At 45.5% G+C, this 25,614-nt stretch overlaps 1 protein-coding gene and 1 non-coding gene across 2 annotated transcripts; both read right to left on the bottom strand.

Moving 5' to 3' along the window:
• Positions 1-18,092: 18,092 nt before the first annotated feature.
• On the bottom strand, positions 18,093-18,228 carry LOC147991088 (small nucleolar RNA snoR77). Its single transcript, XR_015614623.1, has one exon. It is a non-coding gene; the product is annotated as a small nucleolar RNA snoR77 (small nucleolar RNA).
• Positions 18,229-24,486: 6,258 nt separating this feature from the next.
• On the bottom strand, positions 24,487-25,449 carry LOC147991089 (uncharacterized). Its single transcript, XM_087538522.1, has one exon. It carries the CDS (start codon positions 25,447-25,449, stop codon positions 24,487-24,489), a length of 963 nt encoding a protein of 320 aa, XP_087394648.1.
• Between the last annotated feature and the right edge of the window lie 165 nt (positions 25,450-25,614).

Consider the following 25,614-nt stretch of genomic DNA (forward strand, 5'->3'; position numbering starts at 1 on the left):
AGGCTTCCAATATATCAACCTTTATGTCTCGACCATTTCGAGACTCCTCGTCATGTCCATGATCACATCCGGGACTCCGAACAATCTTCAGTACATCAAAATGCATAAACTCATAATAACTGTCATCGTAACGTTAAGCGTGCGGACCCTACGGTTCGAGAACAATGTAGACATGACCGAGACACGTCTCCGGTCAATAACCAATAGCGGGACCTGGATGCCCATATTGGCTCCTACATATTCTACGAAGATCTTTATCAGTCAGACCGCATAACAACATACGTTGTTCCTTTTGTCATCGGTATGTTACTTGCCCGAGATTCGATCGTCGGTATCCAATACCTAGTTCAATCTCGTTACTGGAAAGTCTCTTTACTCGTTCCGTAATACATCATACCGCAACTAACTCATTAGTTGCAATGCTTGCAAGGCTTATGTGATGTGCATTACCGAGTGGGCCCAGAGATACCTCTCCGACAATCGGAGTGACAAATCCTATTCTCGAAATACGCCAACCCAACATCTACCATTGGAGACACCTGTAGAGCTCCTTTATAATCACCCAGTTACGTTGTGACGTTTGGTAGCACACAAAGTGTTCCTCCGGCAAACGGGAGTTGCATAATCTCATAGTCATAGGAACATGTATAAGTCATGAAGAAAGCAATAGCAACATACTAAACGATCGGGTGCTAAGCTAATGGAATGGGTCATGTCAATCAGATCATTCAACTAATGATGTGACCTCGTTAATCAAATAACAACACTTTGTTCATGGTTAGGAAACATAACCATCTTTGATTAACGAGCTAGTCAAGTAGAGGCATACTAGTGACACTAAGTTTGTCTATGTATTCACACATGTATTATGTTTCCGGTTAATACAATTCTAGCATGAATAATAAACATTTATCATGATACAAGGAAATAAATAATAACTTTATTATTGCCTCTAGGGCATATTTCCTTCAAATTCCTCGGCCACGAGGGCCTCCGATAGTGCCTCAAGGGCCAAGGATGCAATTTTGTTTTCGGTGCAGAGTGCTATATTCGGATCACTGGAGATGGTGATACCTCCTTTGGGCCCTGGCATTTTGAGCTTCATGTACCCGTAATGGGGTATTGTTTGAAAGTGTGTAAAGGTGTCTCCCCCCAACAGGGCGTGATATCCGTTGTTGAAAGGTGCCACATGGAAGAGTAACTCTTCGGACCTGTAGTTCTCTAGTGTACCGAATACTACATCAAGTTTAATTTTCCCCGAGTATCGTGCTTCTTGACTGGGGATAATGCCTCGAAAGGTGGTGCTGCTTTGCTCAATGCGACTCTTGTCCGTTTGCATTTTATTGAGCGTGTCCTCTAAGATGAGGTTCAGTCCGCTGCCGCCGTCCATGAGCACTTTAGTGCGCCTGAAGCCATCCACAATTGGGTTTAAGACCAAGGCGGCAGGTGCTCGGACTGACCTGGCCCTTGGTTCGTCATTGGCAGTAAAAGTTATTGCGATATAGTTCCAAGGATTTATTGCGGCTACGTGGTTGACTTTGGCGAGGTTGCGAAGCGCCCTTTTGCGCCATTTATTCGAAGAAAAGGTCTCGAAGACCATAGAAACATTGAGATCGTCGTCCTCCGAAGAGTGCGTCTCCGGGGTGATGTTGGTGAGGATGGCCTCGCCGCTCTTAGCCACTTGCCGGAGCACCCAACATGCCTGAAGGATGTGTGTTGGTTGGGTATTCAACGTAGTGTGTATTTGATAGGGCTTGTCGAGCAGTTCGTCAAGGACAGTTCTATGTCCTGTGAAGGATTTGGTTCTCTTGTTAATGAGATGGTAATCGGGTGGCCCGTAAGGGTGCATCCTTTTTGCCTGTCCGACGGGCTGCTTGAAGGCAGGAGGATCCCATCGGGCCGTCTGGGCTTTCCAAGCGCATTCCATTGCGCAGTACTTCTGTACTATGTGTGCCAGATCTGCAAAGTGCAAAATGCGGCAGTGGTTGAGGGCGTTGAGGATTCCCTCGTGCGTACAGTTGCGGCAAGAAATTGACACCACATCATCGTCGCAACAATCTTTAATCTTGTTTTTAACAAGGAGGAACCTGACCCAGAAGTGATGGACCGTTTCCTGAGGTTGCTGTCGTACGTACATTAGGTCACATATGTCTGGAGGACCTGAATTGCTTGGGGAATATTGCTTGTGGCGGGTGGGTGGGCTAAAATTTGAACCCTGACCCGCCATTGCATCTGGAGTTTGAAGAACTTCCAAGGTCGCTAGTCTGGGATCCGAAGGGTCCTGGAGACTTTCGGGCTCGATGCCTGATTCTATGTTCGGAGGACATACGGTCTCTTCCTGTGAATGGGTATCCGACGCGCAGGGCTCGGGAATCCAAAAATAGCTTGTTCTTAACTTTGGGGGAGAAGTATTCTCGGCTTGCTCCTCCATGACGCTACCAGATGGGTGATCGGTGGGGATTTGATTTCCCTCTGATCGGGTTTAAGCCCAATCCGATCATAGTCTATTGCGACTCCTAGGGCGGCGATGCGATCTAGCAGTTCGTTCAAGGACGAGACATCTGCCGGATCCATCTTTTCGAAGTGTTCGGGGCCGATGCAGAGGTGATGTTTAGCGATTGTGGGGGCTGCCTTTGGCTTAAAGGCCAGGCATGAGCCCATGGTGAAACCGCCGAGCTGGAGGACCTGTCCTGGGGCTAGGGTCCTTCCAGAGGTGATGCTATCATTAATGACAAGGCGATCCATCGATCCTTCCATCGTCGACACAGAGGAACTCTCAACGAAAGCACCAATGTCGGTGTCAAAACCGTCCGATCTCGGGTAGGGGGTCCCGAACAATGCGTCTGAGGATCGAAGGTAACATGAGACAATGGGGACACGATGTTTACCCAGGTTCGGGCCCTCTTGATGGAGGTAAAACCCTACGTCCTGCTTTATTAACTTTTATGAGTATAGGGGTTACAAGAGTTGAACTACCTCGAGATCGTAACAGCTAAACCCTAGAAGTCTAGCCTATATGAATTCTGATAGCCTCTACGGACTAAACACTCCGATTTATATAGACACCGGAGGGGCCTAGGGTTGTACAGAGTCGGTTTACAAAAGAAGGAAACTATACATCTGGATGCTAATCTTGCCATCCACGCAAAGGAGAGTCCCATCCGGACACGGGGGAAAGCCTTCTACTTTTTATCTTCACGACCCATCAGTCCGGCCGATAATAAACGGGCTGGATACCTGAGGACCCCTTAACCCAGAACTCCCTCAACAGGGCCGTCGCCATGTGGTTCTCCACGCGGTTGCATCGACTCGCGCGTCGCCCCCCTTCGGGCCATAGTGCCGCGATACACGGTCCTCGCCGTCGTCCCAAGCCCATCCTCGTAGTTGCACCGACCCACGCTCCACCGCTGCACCGTCCCTCCAGGCTGTAGCATCATGGCTCGCGGGCCCTGCTGCCTCTCCGAGGTCTTTCCACCGTCGCCCCGAACTACCTGCTGCCGTCGCGTCGCCCCTTCGGGCCGTGGCGCCGCGGCCCGCTATACACAACCGTCCCCGCGCACCGACTTCCCCTGGTATGCGCCACGCCGCCTCCCTTGACGCGGGAACGCCATCATCCGTGCCGGTTTTCATCACGAGGTCGGGTTGCTCGCCTACTTCAAGCATCACCACCGCGCTCCGAACCTAGCCGCTGCCGCTACCCATCCACCTCCTTCGTCTTCGTCCAGCACCAGCCCATCGTCAGCATCACCGTCATCTTTCCCGACAACTTCGTCTACTCCGACCACCGTTGGTAACATCGGCCCCATGCCGATTGGAGCCACAACTGTCGTCAAGTCTCCTTCTCTGTTGTCCCCTCCAACTCCTCGACATGGCGTACAGCTCACGCAGGTTCCTCATCTATGCATGCCCGGTGCTGGCAATACCGATGCATACCTTCATCCACGATGTGTCCCCCGGCCTGGCAAGCCTGGTTGGCGCTTCATCAACTTCGCCTTTGTTTGTCTATGCACACCCGGTTCTGGAAACACCGACGCGTGCCTTCGTCTACGACATGTCCCCGGGTTTGGCAAACCCGGCCCGACGACTCATCAAGACCATCCTCCTTCCGGTGCACCACTACCTCGACACCACTGTGTCCGATGACTAACTCGGCGCCTCCTTGCGCTCGCAGCTCCACGGCGACTCCCTCGACATTGGCTACCTCGACTCAAAATTGACCACAGCGTTCTTTGCACAGCTAAACCACCCTACGTTCTCGGCTACCTCGACACGGCACAAGGGGCTATCATCTTATTGAGCAACTCACCGGCTTCCTCTACAGTCAACACGTCCATGACGTGACATTGTCGACGACGCTCCTACTGCGACTGCGAGGGGATGTCAGTCCGCCGGCTGATATTCTCTCCAGTCTGACTGTCCACGACGCTCATGTTGTTCGCAACGCTACTGCTATGACTGCGGGGGGATGTTAGAGATGTATTTGGGATACATGTATTTGGTAGTCTAGGATTTGTAATCTGTCTCCTACCAAGGGATGGCACCCGCAGGGTTTGGGTATTGGTGGAGTGATGTCTACTACGCAACTTTATTCTTGTAGACTCATGTTGGGCCTCCAAGCACAGAGTTTTGTAGGATAGTAGCAATTTTCCCTCAAGCGGATGACCTAAGGTTTATCAATATGTGGGAGGCGTATGATGAAGAAGGTCTCTCTTAAACAACCCTGCAACCAAATAATAAAAAGTCTCTTGTGCCACCAACACACCAAATACAATGGTAAATTGTATAGGTGCACTAGTTCGGCGAAGAGATGGTGATACAGGTGTAATAATGATAGTAGAGGTTGATTTTTGTAATAGTAAGAATAAAAGCAACAATGTAGCAAGTAACAAAAGTGAGCACAAATGGTATTGCAATGCTTGAAAATGAGGCCTAGGGTCCGTACTTTCGCTAGTTCAATCTCTCAACAATGCTAATATAATTGGATCACATAACCATCACTCAACGTGCAACGAAGAATCACTCCAAAGTTCTTATCTAGCGGAGAACATAAGAAGAAACTGTTTGTAGGGTGCGAAACCACCTTAAAGTTATTATTTCCGATCGATCTATTCAAGAGTTCGTACTAAAATAACACCAAGTTATCCTTTCCGATCTATCCAAGAGTTTGTACTAAAATAACACCATATGATACACATCAACCAACTCTAATGTCACCTAGATACTTCAATGTCACCACAAGTATCCATGAGTTAATTGTACGATATGCATCAAACAATTTCAGATTCGTAATACTCAATCCAACACAAAGAACCTCAAAGAGTGCCCCAAGATTTCTACCGTTGAAACAAAGACGAGAACGTACATCAACCCCTATGCATAGATTACCATAATGTCACCTCGGGAATCCGCGAGTTGAGTGCCAAAACACATATCAAGTGAATCAATATGATACCCCATTGTCACCATGGGTATTCATAGCAAGACATACATCAAGTGTTTTCAAATCCATTAAAATATTCAATCCGATAAAACGAAATCTCAAAGGGAAAATTCATTTCATAACGACAAGATAGAGAGGGAGAAACACCATATGATCCAACTATATTAACAAAGCTCGTGATACATCAAGATCGTGACAAATCAAGAACACGAGAGAGAGAGAGAGAGATATTAAACACATAGCTACCAGTACAAACCCTCAACCCCGAGGGTGGACTACTCCCTCCTCATCATGGTGGCCGCTGAGAAGATGAAGATGGCCATCGGTGATGATTCCCCCCTCCAGCAGAGTGCTGGAACAGGGTCTAGATTGATTTTTTGTGGCTACAGAGGCTTGCGGCGGTGGAACTTCTGATCTAGGGTTATTTTTTGGGGTTTCTGTATTTATAGGATTTTTTGACATTGGTTTCACACGAAGATGGGCCTCGAGGTGACCACAACCCACCCGGGCGCGCCTAGGACTCCTAGCGCACCCAGGTGTCTTGTGCTCACCTCCTTCACCTTCTGGTCCTCCCACGAAGGTTCTAGTGCCTCTTTTATTCCAAAAAAATCATCAAAAAGTTTCGTTTCATTTGGAGAATTTTTATTTCTGTACAAATAACAACACCACGGTAATTTTGCTGAAAACAGCGTCAGTCCAGTTAAGTTCCATGCAAATTATACCAAAACCACGTAAAATTGTCGTAAACATGGCATGAATACTTCATAAATTATAGATACACTGGAGACGTATCATGGAGCCACCCCAATACCCTTACCCGTCCTATTTAAGCTTACCCACCACCTGTACCCATACTCGCTAGTGGGTACAAAAATTTTCCATACACGTCACTCGACAGGGTAAATGGGTACCCACGGGTAAAAATACCCATGTTTGCATAACATCAATTTAAGCGACACATGATCATAAACAACAAGATACCATCATAATTTATAAAGAACAACACATAATAACATCAATACATACTTATAAACAACAACACACCATAAACACACCACATTTTATAAACATCAACACTTTCTTGTAAACAACAACACATCAAAACATCAGCATAGTCATAAACAGTAGTACATAGTCATGCATTTTTAATTTGACAAACTCATGACAAAGGGTTGAGGTAATGTTTCTGTATTTGTTAGATTTTATAAAGGCACATGGGTATGCGGGTATGGGTTATATGATCTTATACCCGTACCCGCTCTACCCGGTGGGTTTGAGATTTCCCTATTTACATACTTGTGGGAAATTTTTTGCCTCATACCCTTACCGTAATGGGGTTTTTACCCACGGGGTACGTGGATAATGGGTACCCATTGCCATCCCTACTCCTACCTTATCTCCAAGAGAGGCGGTTTGCCCTCAAGTCTTGTACTCAATATATACTCGTCTCGAGGCTCAATAATACATCTATCACATTCCACCAATCTTCTTCATCTATCCCTTCTACTACCTTTGTTCTAGTTTATTGGTTCCCTTTGTAATTTGTGCTAAATTTTAACAAAAAATTTAACTAATAAGATGTTAGTGCATATCAACAAAGATTATATTGTTGGATTCGTAGTTGAACATAGTTTTAATGATATAATTTTTTATGACATGCATGAACATTTTGTTAGTTAAATTTATTATCAAAATTTGCCACAGAATACAATAAGAATCAATAAACAAGGACGGAGGTAGTAACATTGAAGCATTCTCATCCACAGGCTTTGCTGTTTTGGAAGGCGAGAAATGAAGTTATCCTCACCCACAGGTGACACCATGTCAGCAGACACGGGCGGCTCGTGGACATTGACCATTGATGCACAGCTCATCCGCTGCACTCGTCACGGGAATTCAGTTTGCTGCATAAATTCAGGCCACAAGGTGGGAGCATTTTCGTTCGCCAACATGGCAAGATTCCTCTCGTGCTTGCTGGCTCAGGCTCTCCTGATCCTACTAGCAACGTCGGTCACTTCAAAGGCCATAGAGGAAGGCCGAGCTCACTCCTGCTACACGCCACCGGCGCCAGCTCCGGCGTCTTCTGGCCAACGTGGCCAAAGCCGCCAAACCCCAACAGCGCCACTGGGACCTCTTGGTCTGAGATCACCGCTCGGAGCTCCGCCCCCGCCAGAATCAGCGCCGCACCGTCACTACCGGAGGGCGGCGCCACTCGAACCGCCACCTCCGCCTCCGCCACCACCACTCTCCCCGTCGCCAGCCCACCACCGCAACGATCTTAATTAGCAGTAGTATCACATGGGTGCAGCACTCCCACTTCCCCGCATTACCAGGATCACCACAGATCTGCAGTTTGGAGTTTACTTTCAGTCTTAGCCAATCTTCAATCAGCAATGTGACGATATGAATTTTTCAGTTCCCTTTGATTCGTGAGAAATTTTCCCAGCACGTGTTGATATATATCGAACTGTTCCATGTGAATTCTTTGACACTTATCTCTCTCCAAGTGTTGTCAGGAAGAAATCTTTGGATGTCTACAGAGCTCAGTCGCTGGTTGCATTGACAAACAAGCCATGTGCGCCCTCTAATAAGGCTGATCGTAACGAGAGTATCATAAGCGGTATCATGCATGCTAATTAGATTTTTTAAATAATGTGACACACAATTAAATGAGGAAAGAGAGGATGTGGTATCATATCATGATACCGTATCATATTAAATATTGTATTACTTTGTGTCATGCATGACAATTAATAAGACACCTAAGATACAACTTATGATACTATACATTACGAAGGTAGTATCATATACTAATATCATATGCATGATACTAGTATATGATACTCCCCATTACAACCAGCTTAACAAAGCCACGCGCCCCAAGATTTTCCAAATAAATGCAAATCCGTCAACCACCCTAGGTTTTCAGTATAAGTTCAGATCATCTCTGTAAGAGCAGCAATGTTCATTTCCTTTTTCTCTTGCGTCCAAGATGAGGCTGTTCTTCAAGCTCTTCGCCGTCTTGGCCATCATGGCTGCTCTGTCGGCCACAAATGTGCCGTCGCCAGTTGGTGTGTGGGCGAGGACGCCGGGGAGAGCGCCACCTTCGCCAACGCCGTCCGCGCTCAGGGGTCGCGTGAAGCCGATTAATCCCGCGCCACAGCCTCCGCCACCAGCGGAGATGGGTAGAGTGCGGCCATTGTGTTCACCGCCTCCGCGACCATCACCAAATCACCAGCGAAGCGTCGGCTCTACGCACTTTCCTCCACCACCATTACGGTGCCACTAGATCTATGTTTCGACTTAATCTTGATCTGTAAAGATCATGTTATTGGTTCTCTTTACCAAGAACACTTCTGTGTAACGCTTGTGTAAACATCGTGTTGTGAAACATGCTGAGATTCATGTTTTACCTTTCCTATTATCTTCACAAATACTCCCTCCATTCATTGTTATAAGATATTCTAGTTTTCTTAAATGACGTGTATATAGACATGTTTTAGTGTATTAGTTTACTCATTTATGTCTGTATCTAGTCTATAATAAAATATTCAAAAGGTGTTATAATAGTGATAAGAATGAACGGAAATAGTACATTGTAATCGTATGTTTATGTTTAGAAAAATGTCTACGTCTGGTATGCTTACGACAGTAGACACCTGTGTTTCTGAAATTTGACTTAACACATGACGTGCATTGTTTTTACCACAGTAGACGCTACGCACAGTAGACACCCGTGTGTCCGAAATTTGACTTAACACATGATGTGCATTGTTCTACGATAGTAGACACTCGTATATCCGAAATTTGACTTAACACATGATAGATTGTAATTGAATGTTTTTCACGTGCAAGGACTAAATTTAAGGTAAAAACTCATTTGCAGATCTAATCTATGTAGTACTACCTCCGTCTGGGTTTAAAAAGCCCAAGAGCGAAGACTCTAATACCAAGATAGTTTATTAACTAGATTATGAATGACGTGCGTTGCTGCGCCCATCCATTTCTTCGATATAATGATAGGAATTATGTAAACATGTGGACACATGAAAGATGGATCTATACTTCTATACTACTATTAAACAAGCAAACATATTCATTGCTAAGTGCACACAGCCTTACGTACACACAACAACACGAACCAATTACAGCCGCATGATCAGCGACACTTAATTTTGATCTAACCATTAAAATTATATTAACCCACGTCAAAAGTGCGTTTAGCCATTTGTCTAGGCGGACGAAAACTCTGTCGAGAAAGTTCCCCGCCCCGCATCCCGTTCGTGTATCCTATAAACTAGGAAACAAACACCGCGAGAATAAATAAGGCGTTTGAAAAAGAGAAAGAAAATAACTACCATGCATGCGGAGGAGCAATCAGTGAAAACTTACCACGCAGGAAAACAGGGTCGCATGCACCAGGTAATTATTGTGCTCCCGCTAATCAAGATAGAAAACGAAAAAATTTAAAGCAAAACCATCTTGGATATTCGTCCTACAAATACGACGCCTTAATACGAATAAAGGCGTGGCCCAGCGACTCTTCACGTCGCTCACCGGCGCAGCGAACATGTTCGCCACCGACGTCCACGCTGCCGTGGGCAGGAGCCCGGACCGTTTGCGCTACTGGCACACCTTCTCGACATGGTATTCCACGGCCGACGCGGTAAAAAAATGATCTCTTCATTCAATTGGACAAGAACATTTCCACCGCTGTTGAGGAAGTCTTCAAGCTTCTTGGTCATGCGTGCGATGCCTTCTCCTCCGGCCCCTACGACGCCGCAGTCGTCTCCCATCGTGCAGGATTAGTTCCGATCGCGCCACTCGGCGAAGCCGCTCGCGCCTGAGGCGTCGTCGTCTGTCCGGCGAAAAGAAGAGTAGGTCTCGGCCGGCGTGCATGCAGAGAAACCTGGATGGTCAGACGAACTCAGACCGCCGCCAGAATCACTATAGACGTACGTCAGTACGTGTACGGCTCCTTCCATGACACGCGGAATTTTTCCTCGAGGGCAGGAGGCTCGCCAGGTCGGTGCCACGCGCGCATCGTCGACGTCGTCAGGATGGATACAACACCTTCAAGCTATACTCCCCCTCTTCGTCTTCTCCATCTTCATTACAGTGGAATCTACCTAGCTGCACTAACATGTCCCCAGCGGCCCCGCCTCCATGTCTGGTGAGAAGAAACCCTACAATATGCATGCATCTTGTCAATCCCCTCTTATATTCTCAGCCATATAGCAACGTTTGAGGTAGGAACTGCAATTACTTTAGCCAGTGGGATCTATTATGCGAGTGAACGGACATGCCATAGGGCACACGTGAGTCCCCTGGGTGCTCTTTGTATTACTATTCTTATTTTTCTGTTGGTTCTAATCTTCTTGATCCTTTTCGCAGGATAGTACCGTGCATGTTTGTGATACTTCTATGATACATCCGTTTCGGTGACAACTAATATGGGATGGAGGGAGTATAACCCATCTGTGTGTGTAACCTTTTGAGAAAGGGCGATAGAAGTTTATAGTGACACAATTGAAAACTACAAGGACGTATTGCCAAGAAGAGCATGTTGTGCAATATAACAAAAAGTACACAGTTATGTGTTTGGAGTTCTTAGGGAGGGGGGGGGATATTGAGCTGGATGGACATTTGTCAGCAGTGACAAACTTAGATTGGGGATGTGACGAGGTGCATATGCAGGATACATTGCAATGCATGGGCAGCTAACTTGATCTGCTATAAGTGTGAGTAATCTCATTTGAATATATTACCATCCATTCAATAGATTTGTACTCACTTTATTGTTCGGCATAGTTGAATTGTCTGTGTCAAAAATGCATATGATTTTATTTTGTATGCTCACCCTAGATGCCACCACACAATTACAACTTATAATAACCGGTTCTTTTAGAATTAAATGGAAGTACATACTGATTTCAGCTTCTATGTAAATGTTTGATAGATTCCCCTTCAGTCTGAATCACAAGAAATGGAGAGTTCACCTAGAGTCCGTGGAAGAAATCTACATGCCATCATGAGGAAAGAGGGAACAACCTGGTATGCGATACCGAAGAGTGTAGATTGTATTCTATTTTCTTCTTTAAACAGGTCTTTTTTTGGACCAATTTATGTTGCATACTGAAACTGTGTTCTATACTATAATCATGTTGTTCTAAGAAGTATCAAGCTGGAATTAAGTTGTCGACTGACTTGATATGTGTAACAGTGGGGGTTTGGAGGATTAATTAGTATATTTAAGCCCGATGATTCAATGTGTTCAACAATGGGGTTTTGGAGGATTAATTAGTAGATTTAATGTTCATCGTTTACTACCTATAGATACTGAATGGATGAAACAATATATTATTATTTTATGAGGCAATGTGACCACCATGGTGTGCAATTTACCTAAGAATACATCCTAAGTGATATTTTTCTCGGACGTGCGGTGCACGTGCCAACTTACTAGTTTAGTTTGCATGAACATGTTTCTTGAGGGTGTTCTGTGTTTTATAAGTCATTTCAAAATGTTTGAAACAAAAATGCTAAAGCATTGAAACTGGATATCAATACCAGGTACAATACTAAGACTACTTATGCCCACCAGATGAAGGCACTTGAAGAAAGAGAAGTAGAAACATCATTAGAGGTCTTGGCTCAAACCCACTTCATCGTCCTAAGAAAGCAAAGTTAGGACATCAGCCAAATATTATAGAGTTTCAAACATCACAAGTGACATATGATATAAAAACAAATATAATAATAATGCTTCACTGATAAAAAATATGAAAATTAAATAGTTGAGATTCATTTCACGGGGTATTGAATAGTTTGAGAAAATTTAAGGGAGAGAACAGAGATATTCCAGTGATGCTTCTTCTTTCCATGACGTTATTTCCAAAGGATTTTATCGACCCACAAAATAGTAATCCCACGGTAACTTATATGGCATCCCAAGCACAAAATAATCTATGAATGCCAATGATAGAATGAACTGTGCTAGATCTGAATGAGAAAACTATGAATTAGTCTATCCTTGAGGAACTACATCAACTCCAAAAATAAAAAATATGCGAAGAAAGTCATTCATATATTCATTCAGCAACAATCATCTGCAGCCTAGTCAGACTTACGTCAAACAACTTGCGTACACAAATTTAAAAGCTGCAAAAATTGAACTGCAGCGGCACAAATTGTTGAATATAAATCTGAATGGCTATCGGTTCAATATGAAGTGGGAAATCCTTTCTGTCGATGCCCTTCAAAATTCTTAAGATTAAATGAATTAGATTAGAGAAAATAGGATACGGGAATTTATGTACCTTGCTATGCTGATGCTAAGGATAGATGAGATGCCTCGTGTGATGACTTCCCAAGGGCTTCCAAGGGCTTCCAAGGGCGGAGACCAATCATGATGTAGTTTGTGAGATATATATTAAGGTCACCATACATGTTCAGCAACGGAGTTTTAATAGGCGGCGAGCTCATCGACTGCGCTCAGTGCTCGCGGCGTGCAGCATGCGCTTCTTGTTGGCCTAATAGTAAAAGACCTTACCAAAGAAGAGAAAAAAACTTTATAGAACGGAGATGTAGCTCACACCTAATAACTAAGGTATGTGTCGGCCTTGCCACTCTCCTACAGACTACATTACACAGTGGTCAAGAAATTCATCTTCAATTAGCACTCCATGTTAACTAACCTGATTGCCATTGCAAATAGTCAACCCATCAATATCTCTTCCAATAAAATTCCAGAACCAGCCTTGAATAGTACCCAAACAATATACCATAACCTGCAGCAAAAAGAGAAAAGATAAAACAGATTTAGGACGAGTAGGACTGATCAGATGGAAAAGGTAACGGGGAGGAAAAAAATATGCAGATAGCAGCCTGGTTTAGAAGGCCAGTTGACATGGTATTGAGGGACGGACATATCTCATATACATAGCAGAGCAAAATTGTACCGCACCTCCACCATCCGTCACCATCGCTCCCTCGACTGCCATTAATTGATATATACAAAACAAGTGAGCACTTTACTCCTCGCTTGAAAAACGGCGGATGAACTTCCTTGCATCGGCCGGTGAGATCCTCTCCGCATCGATTGGCGAGCCCCACACTGTATGCACAAGTGATCTGAGCAATCGTGGGGCATAAAACCATGGACAGTAAAACATGCAAGGATTAGGTATGGGGTAATTATCTGCTCAAAAGCCATATGGGATTATGAGTTGCTGAAGTAAAATATAAAAAAATTGATTAACAGTCTCAAAGATATGCCCATGTCAATTGATCACAACCAGCATATATATCACCTGTATGCACTATGCACAAGGAATTGAGAGGAAATCAGCAAATGCAATTATTTGGTGGAAGAAGGAATCGTACATGAACTGGAAGGAAGTACAGGGGACCTAGTCACCTAGCCGAGCATCGTGCTGAAGGATGTTTTGTTGCCGGAGTGGAAAGGATGTGGGAAGAGTTGCAGGGGAGGACGTACTTGTACCGTGAGGCAGCGGAAAGGATAGGACATCCCCTGCCATGAATTTGTGCAGAGTAACCATATAATGATTGCGGCCTTCAAATATGAGCAGAGCAGTTTCGATCAGATGAAGCATCGGCTTGCATCACCCGCATCCCTCCATTTCCCCCTTGCTGCGATGGATTGCCCCCGCGTCGAATTGGATCGAGCGGCCCCCGCCTCGGCTAGATCATGCGCGTGGGCTGGATCCTGAGTAAACATAAAATTGTTTTAATCCTGCGTATCAATTGATCCTGCAAACACAACAGGAACACAATTTTTGAACAAAAAAAGATCCCAGTCATCTGTCTTTATCGAGCAATCTTCAGATCGGAGGAACCAAATGAACCAGGAGGAAGAAGATAGGAGCGGAAAGAACACACAGTGGAATTTTTTATACCACAGATTCGCAGGAGCAGAAGGGCCGAACCGATGGCCACTGCTGCGAATTGATGAAATGATGGCGAATGCTGAGCAAACCAATAACACCACGCCGCCACCAGACAATCAATCCAAGAAGGCCACTCAGATGGCTGAGGAACAGGGGCGTGAGTGCAGCCACCGCCATCTCCATCGCGTGGTGTCTTCTGTTGGGGAAGGCGGAGGGCGAGAGTGGGGGCGGATGGTGAGGAGCCGCCGCCGGGCAAGTTGCCACCACGGTGTCTGAATCGTGGACATGAAACCAAGGGCGTGGGTGGGAGGCGAGGAAGAACACAGCCGAGGAGGAGGTCCCTGTCCCTTCATGGTCCAGCTGATGGGCCTTGATTTCCCTTTGCTGCTTTGCTAGAAGGGCTACCTGGCCCAATCAACCAGAGGCGTCAAAAAAAGCCACCGGAGTAGCTGCCCCCAGGACAACAGGCCCAGTTAGCAGGAAAGTTGCGTTTCACGTGCATCCAACGGACGAAAATGGCCAGATCGGGACAATGGACGGCTGAGAAAATTGATGGCGTGAGAGGGCTCGGTTTAGGCTCAGTTTTACTGTCCTTAATTGCCTTGAAGTACTCTAAAGCAGCCGCATGCATGATGATTGGTTGAAGCGCACCACGCGTGAGAATCGAACTGGTCGCATGCATCAAAAGTTACTACTCCTGCTAATCAAGGTAGAAAACGGAGAAAATAAAGCAAAACACATCGTATGGAGTGGCAGGCGGCCCTATAAATTTGAACTGCGTTCTGTGGCTCTCGGGCCTTTTAAACCCGAACAGAGGTAGTATGAAGCTATATATGAAGTATGGGATCATCTGGGTTTTAGAGATGCTATCTATGATACTATGAAGCTTATGTGCAAAGTGGACATGCAGCCTCTACATTGGAAATTTTATTCCGCAAACAGCGACCCGGTCCATCGCTGCCTCCTGGCGTGGGGTGGTACGAGTTGCTCTGCTCACGTGACAACTTGGTACGTGTGGTGGGAGGCTGGGAGCAATGACAGACGATGCATGAGGAATGCCTCCGTGCGCCAGTCCACTCGGTGCAGGAAATCCTGGCACTTTCCATGAATTTTTGTAGAGCAAAGAGGCCAAGTTTTGGCATTGCGCGACATGGATGGATCAAACCTCCAGCTGATTTCGTTGCGGCAAACATGGATGTATCTCTCCTTAGTGATGACAAACGTGGAGCAATAGAGGTGGTTCTCAAAGATGAACATGGTAATTTTATTGTTGCTGATAGAAGACCGGTCGATTTCATTTGCGATGCCGCTACAACGAAGACCCTTGCTTTGAGACATGGTCTCCTCTTAGCTTTAGAGATTGGAGGCACGATATTACTTGTGCAGTCTGAATGGTGATGATAACAATGAGAGATTAAGGAAACTATACAGGGTCACGGCGGATATGAAGAATGCACCTTTTTGTGTAGACTTTTTGCAATTGTTAATTTAATCAGTGTCCTACAGATATCTTAGTACGCAACTTGTTGATGATGTAACTATTTTACACAATGAATAAAGATGCCATGAACGAATATCCATTTTCTGAGCCCATGCTCATCTGCACCTGTGTTGAAGAAAAAAAATCAAAACAAATAATAGAAAAATCCAAACAATTTCAATTTTTTTGCATGGTAGATAATTTGGTGCGTGAGGTCTGCTCCAATTTTCAGATCATTTGGAATCTAAGTAGCTCTCAGCAAAAAAGAAAAATTTGAGGTCTGTGAAAAAGTTTACTATTTTGACCCTTTTTTCTTTTTTGCTGAGAGCTATTCAGATATCCAAATGATCTGAAAATTGAAGTGGACCTCACGAAATAAATTATCTACCCTGCAAAAAAATTGGATTTTTTTTGTGAATTTTTTCTTACCGGGTGTAGATGAGTCTGGGCACCAAATTGCTGCACTCATGCCATGAAGGTTTTCTCTCAAAGAAAAAGGAGAACTAATCTATGAAATAAGCTTACAGATCCTCCCGAGTCCCCACTAAACCTCTTGCCAACCTAGCGCCCCTACCCTTCATTTCCATCCAACCAGCAAATGCCACACCTACGCGTAAGTTAATTCTACAGATTAATTCATGTGGGTGTAGCGTTTCTCATCAACCGTCTCACTCCCTTTCGATTTCTCACATACCGGTTGCCTCTCCCTCTCACCCCCTCAGACCCATTATTGATTCCTTATAGCGTCCCTTTAATTCAATTTTTTTCTCGATACACCTTTTGGAGCTTTCACAAAGGAGAACATATATAAAGGCAGGCATTTGTGAGAACCACTCCATATCTAACTAAAATCAAATTTCCAATCCATCATGCCATCTTTTAATAGGCATAGTATGTGTTTCAGACTCCTCTCTTTGCACATATCATCCTCCAACAGAAAAATTGTATCATCAGCATACTAAAGAATGGCTAAATTAGTTCGCAAAAAAAAGAATGGCTAAATTATCATCAATCAAGTGAGGCACCAGACCCCAATCATTACCTGGTCTTGTGTTTGCTTGATCATCATGGCTAGCCCATCAACATTTATCAATAATGGTGATAAAGGACCCCCCCTCTCTCTTTCTCGCTCTTTTGAATGTGGGGAAGTAAGGTCCAATATTGTCATTCACCTTAATGGCAACTCTCCTTCCTCTGACAGTTCTCATCGCCTAATCACATCATTTATCTCCAGAACCTTGAGCTGCCTGATTTGATACAAAAAGGACCATTGTACTTTATCATATGCTTTCTCAAAGTCTATCTTGAGAAGCACCCTTGACATTTGAGCACATCAGACCTCGTGTAATCTCATGCGGCAAAATGGAACTTTACATGATGTATCTTTCCTTTATTTTGTATGTTCCCCACAACCTTATCGGTGATCACCCACAATCTATTAGCTAAAACTTCAGTTAGTATCTTGAAACTAACATTCAACAAACATATGGGCCGGATATTCTGAATTATATATCAACATCAGGCACCTTAGGTATTAGAGAAATGATTTTTTGATTTAGTCTCTCAGTCTCCAATTTTTATATGTGAAAAGCAATGAACCAACTTCTAGATTAGAATTTGGCCACGTTTGATGAGTTTGCTCAAATGCATCAACAAATTCGGCATCGAGCAACTCATGAGTAGCTCAAGGAAGATTTGATTGAACATGTGTGGCCGGTTAAAGGGGACAACTACAACATATGTGCGAGTTGAATTCAAATTTGAATTGTTTTATTTGAAAACTTAGTTGGATTCTAATATTTAAATTAGAACTACTGTTTCATTTGAATATTATCATTGACGATTTGATATGCTATTTTTTTGAGCTCGTGGACTTAAAAAAAGAGACAAAAGTTTTAGGGGACAAGGTTGGATGGACGACTCCCGTGTAACTATTCGCGGACTGGGGACTTAAAAAAGAGACATAAGTTTTAGAGCGAAAGGTTGGATGGACGGCTCCCGTGGAACTATTCGCGGCCCGCTCACAAATAGTGTGTCTATGTCGGGGTCGGCGTTGCACATGCCCTAAAATCGCATTTTCATTGTTCATATGCATAATTATTATCGGATTCGAGCATAACAATGCCACCATCTTCAAGGAGAAGTGTATTACCATCTTTAATACTTACTTGTATAGAAAATATCATATCAGCAAGATCTAAAATTATCCAAAAGAGTTACCATTAATCAAAATAAAATAAATTTATATACAAATACAAATTGGATTGTTCTTAAGACTACTAGACCAACTTCGAAGAGGGAAGCAAGCGGCCCCCTCAGCTAATCTGAAGAGCTGAAGATTTAATCTCCAAGCAACATAACACCTCCATAGACATTGTAATTAGACAAAGGGGCGGCCTGAATAATTGCTCGTTGATGTTACCACGAGGTGAAGAGATGTTGAGCAAACAATGGCATAAGAAATACAAATAAAATTAAAAGATATTATGGGCAAGGACCAAAACAAATAGATTGGCTAAGATCAACAAGAGAAAATGAAGAGACGAAGCTCGTCACGTGCATAGTGATTTATCTCTGGTTGATAGATAATTTTGTTGGCTACGCCTTGGGAGCAGCCACCTCAGAATTTATAAGGTGGGCAAAGGAGGGGAAGGAGGAACCCAAGCAGGGGGTTGTTGGCCAAGGCAAGGTTACGGGGATGCCCTTGTGTTGCTGTTTGATTCGAATCCAACGATGTGCACCGAGTTTGTCTGGTAGACTTGGCAGGCTTCAATAGTATATGAGGTCATAGCTTAATGGCCTAGACTACGCCCAACTAAATGTACCACGCCCTGTACGTCGGGTGTCTATTGGAAATAGGTTCACCCTCAAAAAAGGAAACATGTTCATCTTTTAAAACAATTCAAAATTTTAAATTTTTGTTCGCATTATTCAAAATTTGTTCGCATATCTAAAAAATTCCAAAAATTGAAATTTTGTTGTTTTTTAAAATGTTAGAATTTTTTCATATATTTTTATAAAAATTCACATTCAATTTTGATCATTTTTCAAAATATATCGATTTTTACAAAAAAAATCTAAATTAGTTCGTGCTTTTCAAAAATGTTATTTTTCCAATAAACTGTTCAATTATTTTTAAAAGAATTTGAATTTTCGAAAAAAAAATCATGTTTAAAAAAGAATTTCCATATTTTCCAAAAAAACATTGGCATTTTTGAAAAAAAAAACGCTACATTAACCGTGACTACACTAATGGGCTTGCCCAGTCGAGGCACACCCTGTGCCTCGGCGTCCATTCGATGCAGTGCGCGTCATATAGATGGTCTCGCTCGGCCACGCTAACTTGGGTTGCACGCTTCGTTGTTCTTTGCTTTATGAAAAAAAAATGGCTACCATTTTTGTTTTTGAAAAAATGGTGAAATAGAAATCTTCATAATTTTTTTATTTTCACAAATTCAATAAAAAATGTTCAAAAACTTGAAAACCTCACGGATTTGAGCAAAGGTTCACGGAAAGTGTTCGCGAATGAAAAAAGAAATAAAAGGAAAAAAGAGAAAAGAGAAAGAACCAAACAAAACCCGTCTTAGAAAAACTAAAAAGAAAAACCGCCCCTGAGAAATTGCAAACCTTCTATAAGGTTCCCAAAATTGGTTGGAAAAAGCTTACATGGGTCGGCCCTCATAGAAACTACCATAGGATGTGTGAGCGCTTTCTACCATTAATGCCTTAACCGGTGTTATAAGCACCGAATAACATTTTCCATGGAACTCTGAGAGGAGACCCAACGTTTGTTAGCATCAAATTGATGAGGCTTTGTGCAGGTTCATACGTGGCCCGCTCTGTTGAGCAGCTTTTTTTGTTACTTCGGTCAGTCGGTTTTGTTCCAAAAAATGGTTGTTTGAATTATTTTAAGAATTTAAACATATAAGAACCTATTAAAAATTGAAAAAGGTACAGTTTAAAAAGTTCATAATTAAAAAAATTCAAAAACTTCTGTTTTATAAAAAAGTTCACCGTATATGATGAAAAAGTTCACTGTGTATTATAAAAATGTTCATCATTTATTAAAAAAATTCAACTTATATTATAAAAAATGTTTCCATGAGTATTTTTAAAATGGCCAGTGTATAACAAAAAAAGTCACCTTTTGATATTCAAATATTCTTTTATCCCTTCAGAGTTTTGTTCCTGAGATATTGCACCAATTTCGCTCCAAGGGTTGGTTTCCTGTTCAAGTTGTCTTTCGTGTGGTCATAATGCATAAGAGATTGTATAAGCCGGGTTTTGATATGTGGGAAAATATCTGGTGCACCGGAGCTTGTGGTGCTACCGGTGCACCGAACTTATATTGCACTTTTATAATGTTTAAAAATTCTGAAAAAAGTAAGCACACTCATACAACATCAATGTAAGTTGTCACAAAATTTCAAGTCAAAATTCAAAACATAACTCGAAAAAAAATGACAAATTGAACAGTGAATAGTACATAACATAACTTGGGCTCTAGATTTGGGCTCTAGAAGGTCTGATTTTGTGCAATGGCTAGATGATATTGTTATACCATATGATGATTTATGGCTCATAATGGAAGATCTCAAATTCTATAAATATGCCAAAAATCGTAAAAGAGATGGTGTTAATTATAATGACATGTTTATATTTAAAAAGATCATTAGTCATTTGGGCATCACTGAGATTCCAATCAAGGGTAGGCATACCCATGGAGTAACATGCAGCTAAGCCCACTTTGGGAGAAACTTGTCTGGGATTTTACTTCCACTCCTTGGACCCTAAAATTCCAATACTCAAGAGCATCCTCTCACTAGGCTTTTATTTGTGATCACTTCCCATGCGTGGTGTGTATTGATTCGGATATCCCCAAGGCTCAGATTTTCTGCTTTGAAAATTACTGAATTAAAAGGCATGTTTTCTGGAGTTGGTGGCTAACATTTGGAATATGCATAGGCAGGGTAATAGTGCCAAGGTGATTGGTGCAAAATTCAACCTCTTGCATCAAGGGTTTAAATTTCTGGTAATATTTCCAGATGGGATGTACTAATTGAAAATTGCGATGTGATCATTGAAATGTTGGATGGATATAAAGAGGCTGGATGGTTGCACATTTCTGAATGGAATTCAGGGCTGTTGTGGAATAGAGATTTTTACACTTGCTGGCCTATTAGCGTATGTATTGGAAGAAGTGTTGCATGTTTCGTTGGGCAAGGTTTGGTGATGAAAAATGATAGGAAGTGTTTAGTTGCCTGCATTAGGCCCAATTAGGCCCGCACAGAAAGAAACTGGGTTGTTTGGGAAACGTTGCACGAAAAACAAAAAAATCTACGCACACGCAAGATCTATCAATGGAGATGCGTAGCCACGAAGGGGAGAGTGTATCTACGTACCCTTGTAGACCGTAAGCGGAAGCGTTTAGTAACGTGGTTGATGTAGTTAAACTTCTACGCGATCCAACCGATCGAGTACCAAACATACGACACCTCCGCGTTCAGCACACGTTCAGCTTGGTGACATCCACACCCTCTTGATCCAGCAAGACGGCGAGGTAGTGGATGACTTCTGGTAGTACGACGGCGTGGTGACAGTGACGGTGATGCTATCTCTGCAGGGCTTTGCCTAAGCATTACAAAAATATGACCGAGGGTATAAACGGTGGAGGGGGACGCCGCACATGGCTAAGCAATTGTCGTGGTTGTGCTAGGCGCCCCACTCCGACATATATATAGGTGGGGGAGAGGCCAAGGGGCGCCCCAAGTAGGGCCGAATCCTACTTGGGGACTTCCCAAGACGCCCCCACCTTCCGTATATAAGTGCGGGAGGAAGGTAAGAGGAGGAGGCGCCCCCCTTTCCTTTCTCTCACGAGGAGGAAAAGGCAGGAGGGGCCACCCTCCCCTTTCCTTCCCCTGGGGCTGGTCGGTCATGTAGAGGGGCACACCAGCCCCCACGTGGGATGGTCTGTCCCTCTTCCCCCTTTGGACCATTAAGCCCATACACTTACCGGGGGTGTCCGGAACTCCTTCCGGTGACCCGATGACAACCCGGTGCACTCCAAAACTATTTCGGTGTCAGAATACCATCGTTCTATATATCAATCTTTAGCTCGACCATTTTGAGACTCCTCGTCATGTCTATGATCTCATCCGGGACTCTGAACAACATTCGATCACCAAATCATATAACTGATATAACACTATATACCGAAAAAGGCTTTCACCCCGCTTTATAAATAAAGCAAACCGCCACGAGCACATACAAGAACTAGTTCAGAAACACACACCCAAGAAACACAACAAATAGGTTCAGAGGTACTACTGAGGGCACAGCTCAACAAGCCCAAAACACACACGACACACAATAAAGGCTCATCCGGGGTTAAGGCCGGAGACCAAAAGACGACTAATCAGGCTCCGGTGGGGGTGGCGGTGGTGGCGGCGACAGGCGGACGGCCATCGAGCGGAGATCGGCGATGAAGGCGGAGATGGCGTCCCGGTCCCGAGGGCGGCTAAGCGGCCGCCAGAGCTGCAAGTAACCAGACAGTTTGAAGAGAGCGTCAGTAGATCGTCGAAGAGGGGAGCGCTGAATCACGAGCTTATTGCGAATAGTCCAAAGCATCCACGCGAGGACCCCAATCTCAAGCCACCTAATGTGGCGAGAGGGCGCCGGCGAGGCCTGAAGCTCGGCGAAGAGGTCGGGGAAGTTGGAGTGGCACCAATCCCCACCAACCGCCTCACGAAAGCAGCTCCAAACAAATTGAGCAGATACGCAGGAGAAGAAGATGTGGTTCGAGTCTTCGGGGGTATCACAGAGGGGGCAGAGGCCGGAGCCCGGACCATTGCGCTTGCGAACCTCAACTCCCGACGGCAGCCAGCCACGGATCCATTGCCACATGAAGATGCAGATTTTGAGGGGCAGGCGAATGGACCAGATCGCCAGGAGGGGCGGCGGAGCGGAGGAGGGGGCGATAGCCGCGTAGAGGGACTTAGTGGAGAATTGTCCCGAGGGCTCGAGGCGCCACCGAACCGCACCCGGGTCCGAGTCCACCAACGGTTCATGGAGAGCAATACAATCAAGAAGTTCATGCCAAGCGGCCACTTCCGGAGGCCCAAATGGCCTCCGGAACGCGAGGCGCCCTAAGTCAATAAGGGCCTGTTGAACTGAGATTGTAGGAGCGATGGCGATGGAGAAGAGGTCCGGAAAGCGGGCAGCGAATGGAGCGTCACCCGCCCATCGGTCAAACCAGAACAGGGTCACCGCACCCGAGCCTACCGATATGGAGGTCCCAATGCGGAGAACGGGAAGTAGTTGGATGACCGACTGCCAGAACTGGGACCCACCCGAACACTGGCAGAAGGCCAGAGGCTGGCCACGCAAGTATTTATGCCGGATGATGTCCAACCAGAGACCACCGTGTCCCTGGGAAATACGCCAGAGCCAGCGGGATAGAAGGGCAATGTTCATGCGCTTCGAGCACATGATGCCAAGGCCTCCCTGCTCCCGGGGCTTGCAGATGTCGAGCCAACTCACCATATGATACTTTTGTCTGTTGTTGTCCCCAGCCCAATAGAAGCGCGACTGGATTTTCGCGATCTCGTGATGGAGAGTCTCGTGGAGGCTGTAGAAGCTCATAAGGAATAGGAGGAGACTAGAGAGCGAGGAGTTGATGAGAATTGTCCGGGCCGCCTTCGAGAGCCAGCGACCTTGCCAAGGCTCAATGCGTGTTTGTAACTTGGTCACTGCAGGACAAAGGTCCGCCACAGTAAGCCTAGAGTCACTAATGGGCATTCCCAGGTAGGTCGTTGGGAAGGCACCCAAGCGGCAATTGAGGCGGTTGGCGATGTCAAGGGCCTCAACTGGAGAATAGCCCATCACCATCACATCACTCTTGTCGAAGTTAATCTTAAGGCCAGGCATTTGTTGGAAGCAAAGGAGGAGGAATTTGAGGCTAGCGATGTCCGTATCTGAGCCTTCGACCATGATAATGGTGTCGTCGGTGTACTGGAGCAGGGAGATGCTGACACCCCCAGTCAAGTGGGGAGTGATGCCTCTAATATGACCCGCCGCTTTGGCCTTATCTAGAATGGCCGCAAGAGCATCAACCACCATGTTAAACAGGAAGGGGGAGAATGGATCACCCTGCCTCACCCCACAGAATGTGGGGAAGTAGGGACCGATCTCCCCATTGATGTTGACGGCGGTGCGCCCACACGAGACCATCTGCATAACCCGCGTGACCCAGCGGTCATCAAAACCTTTTCGCAGGAGGACTTCCCGAAGGAAGGGCCAGCTAACCGTATCATAGGCTTTATGGAAGTCAATCTTCAGGAAGACCGCCTTAAGGCGTTTGGATCGCACCTCATGGAGAACCTCGTGAAGAACCAGCACCCCATCCAGAATATAATGGCCTTGGATGAAAGCCGATTGGTTGGGGTGGGTGATCTGGTCCGCTAGCAGGGTCACCCTATTGGCGTACCCTTTAGTCAGAATCCGGAAAATCACGTTGATCACCGTGATGGGGCGGAACTGCCGGATGTCCGAAGCGCCAGGGACCTTGGGAATGAGCGAGATCGTCCCATAATTAAGGCGTCCGAGGTCGATGGACCCGACATAGAACTCATCGAAGATGGCCATGATCTCTGGCTTGATCACATTCCAGAAGCTTTGGAAGAACTTGACTGGAAGGCCATCCGGGCCAGGTGCCGAGGTCGGTTCATGCCTTTGATGGCGGCCCAAACCTCGTCCTCAGAGAAGGGGGCTAACAGGGCCGCGTTCTCAAGGTCAGACACAAGTTGGCGACCGGACCAGCAGTCGAGTGCTAAAGATAAGCCGCTCCGAGGAGCGGCTGTGAACAGGGCCCTATAGAAGCCGTCGACATGGGACCTAATGTCCCGGGGGGACTGCAAAAGGTTTGGACCGTCCCAAAGGAGAGGGATGGTGTTATGCCTGCGCCGGCCATTAGCGATAGCTTGGAAATAAGCCGTATTCGCGTCGCCCTTCAACACCCATTTCTGAGCACCACGCAACCGCCAGTAGGCCTCTTCATCAGAGTAGATGACAGAGAGCTGATCTTCCAGGTCATAGCGAGAGAGCCACTCCTCGGGAGAAAGGCCGGAAGCATCAGCGCGCAGGTCCAGGGTTTGGATTGCAGACAGTAGGGCCTTCTTACGCTCGCGGAGGTCGCGTCCCAGGTTGGAACCCCACCCCTTCATAAACTGCCGACTATGTTTGGCGCAGGCGTGCCAAGAGTCGACAGCGGAGGGAGGGTGGGACGGGGACTGTGAGAGGGCGCGAGTCTCCACCCAGCGCGCACCGACCGCGTCAATGAAGCCCGCTTGGGACAACCAAAATGTCTCAAAATGGAATCGGGGCGGGATCGGGGGACGCTCATCTGCGGAGGAGAGGAGGAGGGGGACGTGGTCAGAGCCAATCCGAGTGATGGCTCGGAGAGAGGCAAGGGAGCAACGAAGGTCCCATTCCGGAGAGACTAGGATCCGGTCCAGAACGGACTGGGTCGGGGCTACCTGGCGGTTGGTCCAGGTGAACCTGGCACCAACCCGATCAATCTCACGGAGGCCAAGATCGGCAATGCAATCGTTGAACATTTGCATCAGGGCAAAGTTGATGTTCGCATTGCTCTTGTCCTCCGCATATCTAAGGAGATTAAAGTCACCCCCACCACCACCGGCAGAGAGGCAGCCGACACCTTCCTGTTGAGCTCCTCAAGGAAGGAGGCGGAACGGCTGTGGTCGGTGGGGCCGTACACAATAATGACC

The sequence above is a fragment of the Triticum urartu genome, chromosome 1A (assembly GCF_056163025.1).
Source record: "Triticum urartu cultivar PI428250 chromosome 1A, HENAU_Tu73, whole genome shotgun sequence".
Lineage (NCBI taxonomy): Eukaryota > Viridiplantae > Streptophyta > Magnoliopsida > Poales > Poaceae > Triticum > Triticum urartu.